Source organism: Microtus oregoni, unplaced genomic scaffold, assembly GCF_018167655.1.
Source record: "Microtus oregoni isolate MIOR12 unplaced genomic scaffold, Mior012 000018F_ref0000195, whole genome shotgun sequence".
Lineage (NCBI taxonomy): Eukaryota > Metazoa > Chordata > Mammalia > Rodentia > Cricetidae > Microtus > Microtus oregoni.
The window spans coordinates 3,019,581-3,026,434 of record NW_024543077.1 but is presented as its reverse complement, the minus strand read 5'-3'; the positions used below and the strand labels follow the sequence as shown (position 1 = coordinate 3,026,434).

General features: G+C 45.2%; 1 protein-coding gene across 1 annotated transcript; it reads right to left on the bottom strand.

Annotated features, from left to right (window-relative positions):
* Positions 1-5,302: 5,302 nt before the first annotated feature.
* LOC121459132 (olfactory receptor 2AT4-like) lies at positions 5,303-6,268 on the bottom strand. Its single transcript, XM_041668660.1, has one exon. The coding sequence runs from the start codon at positions 6,266-6,268 to the stop codon at positions 5,303-5,305; it is 966 nt and encodes a 321-aa protein (XP_041524594.1).
* Between the last annotated feature and the right edge of the window lie 586 nt (positions 6,269-6,854).

The window sequence follows — 6,854 nt, the reverse complement described above, 5'->3', positions numbered from 1 at the left end:
ATCCTTTAGATCAAAACACACAGGTGGGAGGCCAGCATCCTGTGTTTAACAACGCATCAGCATGACTTCCCTGGACACTGGAGTTTGCACACCATGGGTGGTAGGGCCTGGAGAATGAAGGGAAGCTTGGTATTGAGCGTCACCACCAATCACCCCCGGGAGTCCTTGAGCCTTGAGAAGAAAGTTGGTCTCTGACTTGTTCTAGAATACAAATCTGCCATCCGATCTTCCTGTGATGATGAGGGAGGAGCACTAAGGAGCAGGGATGGCGTGGAATGAGGTGAACCTCAGCTAGGGGGCTTGGCTGTAGCTGCGGATTTTCTTTCATTTCCTCCAAGTCTCTCAAGGAGTAAATAGTCTCTAGCCTTGAGCCTATGCAATGTAAAACCTGATGAGATGATTGTGTGTGTGTGTGTGTGTGTGTGTGTGTGTGTGTGGTGTGGTGTGAAGCACCAGATGAAGAGATTACTTAAATTGTTCTATGATTAAATAAAACTCAGGAGTCAAATATTGGGGTAAAAAACCTGATAAATTCAAAGAGCGATGAAGGAATGATGAGCTGAATGATGAGATGACCTGATCAAAAAAGCCTGTGACTCTTTCCAAAGCCCTCCCTGTTCCTTCCTGTGTCTCCCTACCCTAATTGGGGCCCACCAAAACCTCAAAAGATAATTCTGGCCTGCTGAATGTTGACTCTGCCCTCTGATACAAGGTTATTGGTAGTCTCAGAAGTGTCAATGTGATCAAAATATCCCACAACCGTGTGTATGTGGGCCGGCGTGGGTATAAATGCCGAATGGCACATTATCGTTATTATTACATGTATGTGTATGCAAGTGTGAGTACATGCATGCCAAAGGATGTGGAAGTCAAAGGACTTTTAGGAGCCAGGTCTTTACTTCCACTATGGGTTCTGGGGATGGGATTCAGGTCCTCAATCTCATTAGCTCTTGAGTGACACCTCAGAGACATAGGAAGACATAGAAATGAAAAAAAAAAAAGCAGGCCCAGTTCCTATCTTCATATGAATTTTCTAATGAGGAATTTATGGAGGCGTTAGCAAGGTCACCATCATTCATTGCAGTAGGGCGTGGTTTGGAAGCATGATACTAGCTAGAAACGATTTTTTTCTTTACAGCATTAAGTAGAAAAGATACTTTTAAAGGCTTTAAACACAAATAAAGATAAGCAAATCGCTAAGTCAGCTTTGAAATACATGATAAGCTCAAAGGACCATCCTTGTATCCAATAGGAAAATCCCACACACTTGAGAGCTGTAAGGGAATAATTTGGTCTTCAGACAACAACAGACAATTGATAATAAAACAAAGTAGGTGATCCAGAACAAGCTTGGTAGTGAGAATTTTATAGAACTACAAAGGACAGATTTTTTTTACAAAAGATTTATTTTTACTCTTAATGAATATCTGTTTATATCTGTGTGTATGCCATGTGTATGCATTATCCACAGAGTCTAGAAGAAATCAGATTCCCTTAAACTGGAGTGAGGTGGGTGCTGGGAACTGAGCTTGGGTCTCTCTCAAAGAGTAGCAAGCACTCTTACCCAGTGAGCTATCTCTCTAGCTCCTAGGACAGACTGTTTTGTTTTGTTTTTGAGACAGGGTCTCTCTATGTAGCCCTGGTGGTCCTGGAACTCACTACATAGACCAAGCTAGCTTTGAACTCACAGAGATACACCTGCCTCTCCTTCCTAAATGCTTCCTAAGTAGGATCCAAGGTGTCCATCACCTTGTCTGGCTCCAGGAAAGACTTCTTAAAAAGATGAATTTGAGAACAAAAATAATGACTTTCAATATGGAAAGAAAGATTCTTGCCGGGCAATGGTGGCGCACGCCTTTAATCCCAGCATTCGGGAGGCAGAGGCAGGTGGATCTCTGTGAGTTCGAGATCAGCCTGGTCTACTAGAGCTAGTTCCAGGACAGGCTCCAAAACCACAAAGAAACCCTGTCTTGAAAAACAAAAACAAAAAAAAAAAAAAGAAAGATTCCTTTCTTATTCCTTAAATGAGAGAAACTCCATGATATAAACACTCACGATGTAAGTGTACAAACTAAAATGATGCCCATGAGAGTTGGGGATTCCTTTGTGATACTGATGGCTGAACACACTGAAAATACATGGGTCGTGAATGTGATAAATTCAACTCCATCAAATCCAGGATTTCTCCTTCATGGAGGACAAATCGCAGAGTGGGCTGGCAGGTGTGATAGTTGACATCTGTAACAAACAGTCATCAGTGCCCTAACAAGATAAAGAAGAGGAAATATAAAGAGAAGGGCTAAGTATCCTAATACACAGTCCTGCAGAGATTTGCCAGCTGCTGAGAATAAATATAGAGCTGTCGAAATCCATTAGTAAGCAGAGAGATGCAAATCAACAGATCCGGGTCATGCTTTGGCTTGGTGAGGATGGCAAATCTTCATCCCAGGGAGATTGCTCGCTATGGAAACATGAGCATCTGAGTTGGATCTCCACACCCACCTAAAAATCTGGGAGCCGTGTAGAGCACCCCTGTAATCCTAGCACAAGAGAGGTAGAGATAAGCATCTCCCCAGAGCTTGCTCTTCCAGCTAGGGTAGCCAATCAGTGAGCACCATATTCAGTGAGAGACACTGCCTTGTGAAATAAGGTGGAGAGGTGATTGAAGAAAACACCCTTTGTTAACATCTGGCCTCCACATGCACCTAGACACGTGTGTGCGGGGGCGGGGGGAGGCTGGAGACAGGGAGAGAGGAAGGGAGGGAGGGAGGAAGAGAAAGAGAAGGGAAATGTATGTGAGAGAGAAAGGAAGTGTGTGTATGTCCTCCCGTCCTGTGATGGTCTTTACTCTCTTGATAGCATCTTTTAGCATAAAAGTTGAAAAACGTTTTTTTTTTTTAAATGTGAAATACAAAGAGGCTATGACAATTAGCAGTTGTGGTTGTGGGGGAAAAATATTGTTGCTGCCTTTGTGGTTGCTGTTGCATCTCTCCTTGGGATAAATATTTAAGAGAATCCCCAAGGAGACAGTAAGTGGAGGCAAAGCTATCTGGAACTCCGTTATCACACCAATCCACTTTCCATGTGAACATCTCTTTGTCTTGTCTAGAAGGAGGTTTGGAGATGAAAATATGCCTGGGCACAGCGCAGGCAAAAGCTTTCAGTAAAAACTGACCCTGGTCTCCAAAGAGGCATTCTGAACACAGATGGCCAAGACAGAATACAAGCTAACAAGGGGTAATTTAGAATTGTTTGTTGGTTGGTAATGGAGCAGAGAGAGGGAAACTTGCTTTCCACATCCTTAGGTTAAATTCTAACAGTTTTTGGACTGCAGGGGCTAAACTCCAGATTAACCTGTCCCTTTTGACCTTGAAGATTGTGGTCCCACTGAAGTCTAGACATCAGTGCCACACAGCGAAGACCAGGCCTGCTGCAGAGTGATAGGTTCAGAGGGAAGGATGTGAGTCCCAATGACTGCTTTCCAGTGTTAGTAAACAAGAACACTCAGTTTTCATTTCCTTGGCTCGGCTCCAAGAGGTTGTTTGTTGCCATTAACTCTACCACAGTGGTCCTCCACCTTCCTAATGCTACGATCTCTTAATATTACAGATCCTCATGTTGTGGGGAGCCCCAACCATAAAATTACTCTCGTTAGTACTTTATAACTCTAATTTTACTATTGTGATGAATTGCAATGTAACTATATTTAGAGACAGAAGTTTGCTCAAGGTGTCGTGAACCACAGGTTGAGAACCACTGGAGTCTGACAGGCTCTGGGCTACGGCAAGTAGAGTTCCAGGACTCAATATATTCTCTGCTGAGTTAAAGCATTATTTGAGCTCTGCCTTGTTAGTTTTGTTCTTGTGATAAAATACCATGCCCAAAAGCAGCGGTGTGGAGGGAAGGGTTTATTTGGCTTACAGTTTACAGTCCTTCATCAAGGGAAGCTAAGACAGGGACTCAAACAAGAAACCTGGCAGGAACTGAGCAGGGGTCACGGGGGAGTGATGATTGCTGGCTCGCTTCTCCTGCCCTGCTGAGCCACTTTTACAGCCTAGGCCCCCCTGCCCAGGGATAGCATTACTCACAGAAGGCTGGGTTCTCTCACGCCAATCAGCAATCAAGGAAATGTCTACACCAGTTTAATGGAGACAGTTCCTCCATTGAGAGGCCCTCATCACAGGTGTGTTGTCAGGCTATGATGAGCCCCATCTACTGAGTCTTCCCTGATGGAAAACTGGTAGAGATGTGATGGGCAGAAACTCCAGATACTGGAACGAGACTGTGTAAAGCCAGAAAAGAGACTCTCTAGCACCTAGGTCCCCCACCCCTTACCACCCAAAGACTTTGTGCACTTTAGTTTGGTCCTTGGATGAACAGAACTACAGATATTTAGAATGAAACTTCCAGGGGGTGGAGAGATGACTCAGTGTTTAAGAACACTGGCTGTTCTTCCACGGGATCTGGGTTCAATTCTCGGCACCTGCGTGGCAGCTCACAGTGGTCTGTAGCTCCAGTTCCAGGGAATCTGGTACCTTCAGAGACATAGATGAAGGCAAAACACCAATGCACATTAACAAAATAAATAAGAAAAAAAGGAAGGAAGGAAAGAAAGAAAAGAAAAGAAAGAAAGAAAGAAAGAAAAAGAAAGAAAAGCCTCTTAAGGCAGAAGGGCTTACAGGCTGAATTGGCCTCTAAGTGCAGAGAGAAATAACCAGGACTTTATTTCGGGAAAGAATGATAGCTGCGGAAACCGTGGACTGGGGGCTGTGCTCCACTCCTGTGACTCCCCGAGGGTCTAACAAGCAAGTGTCCATGGTACTGGCATTACAATACTGGAGGAGACAGTACTGCTTGGTCAGCTAAGATAGCCCGCTGTTTCCATTGTTCCCTTCACAGGTGTTTTCAAGTGCTTAGCTCCGCAAAGAGGGCGACAGTGAATCATGGCCACGTGTCAGAAACACTGGGGATTTTCAGAAAATTTGAGAGTAGATCCAAGGGAAAAGAATGATTTACTTGGCAATTGAATACTGAAGTCTCTGAAACAACATTGTTTTAATTCATGGGACTGTTAACCCCCACCCCACAAAGTTATAGTCACAGTCTTGTAAAAACAGAACAAGAATCCTGTCCATTTAGTTATTAGAGTAACAAAAAGTTACAATGGAGGAAACATTTTGAGAATCAGTGTTCTGAGTATTTAGCTGAGTAAATTGTCCCCATTTTCCTCTCTATTATTGTTGCTGCTTAAGAGAGAAAGTTTGTTGCATGGAGCCACTTGTTTGTGCCCTTAGGTGTAAATTCAGGGTTTTCTAACGTTCTTCATATCCTGGTGATGTGCCATTTTAGTGATGGCTGCCTTGACGTCCTTGTTCCTGAGGGTGTAGATGAGAGGGTTGAGAACAGGGGTGAGGATAGCATACACCACATTGCCCATGATGTGGAAGTCCTGGGGCAGGTCGGCCCTGTAGGCCACATAGGCTATGGCAATGGAGGAGTAGTAGGTGCCCACCACCAGGAGATGGGAGCTGCAGGTGGAGAAGGCTTTGGAACGCCCTTCCCTGGAATTGATACGAAGCACGGAGGCCAGGATGCAGGCATAGGAGAGAAGCACCAGGAGGAGAGGGAGGAAGGACACTACCATGGCGATGCAGAAGCCCATGAGGGTCTGAGGGTTGGTGTCTGAGCAGGAGGCCTGGACCAGAGCCAGGTGGTCGCAGAAGCAGTGGTAGATGTAGGTGATGCTGTCAAATGCCATCTGGGAGGTCTGTACCACTGCTGGGATGGGCAGGAGGAGGGCGGTGATCCAGGCACTGGCTGCCAGGGCAGCGTTTGTCTGTGGGGTCATGTGGACAGGATAGTGCAGAGGGCGGCAGATAGCCACATAGCGGTCATAGGCCATGACCACCAGGATGAAGGCTTCTGAGCAAGAGAAGCTGTGGAACAGGTACATCTGCAGGAAGCAGGAAGGGAAGGTGAGGAAGTGGTCTCCTAACAGGAAGAGGGATAGCATCTTAGGGACCGTGGTTGTGGTGAAAAGGATGTCCAGGGCCGAGAGGTTGACTAGGAAGAAGTACATGGGCTTGTGGAGGCTGGGATCTGTCACCACGGCCACCAGGATCAGGGTGTTCCCCACCAGGATGAGCAGGTAGAAGAGGAGGAAGAGAAAGAAGATGGGGAGGAAAAGGGATTTTTGCAGAGAGGGAATGCCTGTAAGGTAGAAGACAGTCTGAGAGTCCCCTGACCCATTACAGGCTACATTCTCCATGGTGGGTTAAAGCTGGATGCTCAGGAGGGTCCCACGCCCATCTGTGAACAGAAGAACGGAGGTTCTGGGATGAGAATTACATAATGGTCATTGTCTAATCAGAGATAACCAATCCATTTACTGTCAGTGCTAGAGGAAGTACAACCAGGTTCTGTCTTGTATCAGAGTTCTCAACCTATAGCAGGGCTCCATCTTTCCTAAAGTCAAGAAGGACTGAAGCACTTGCAATATAAACATCCTAGAAAAAAAATACAATGTAAGAACCACAGCAGTACCCTGTAAAATAAAACACTATGTGTCATTCTCGTAGTAGAGGTAGATTCATTGATGGGGATAGAGGTTTTAGCCTCATAGGACTGAAAGACATGAAGCAAGCAACAACATGATTAAGTAATTGCACTTGTGTGTAAACTTGGCTTGTCTTTTCCATGTCCTGTGCAATCCTACTGGGAATATCAGATCTCTTCAGTCAATTAACTCATTTACCTTTTCTTTGAGGTTTGTCTCAAGTGTTTGGTTTTGTTTTTTGGTACCTTTGTGGGCCTGCAGTGTGGAAGGTGTCTCTGAACACACTGCCTTCCCAATG

Excerpts from the sequence above, each read along its gene's own strand:
- LOC121459132 (XM_041668660.1), bottom strand. The coding sequence starts at position 6,268 with ATGGAGAATGTAGCCTGTAATGGGTCAGGGGACTCTCAGACTGTCTTC.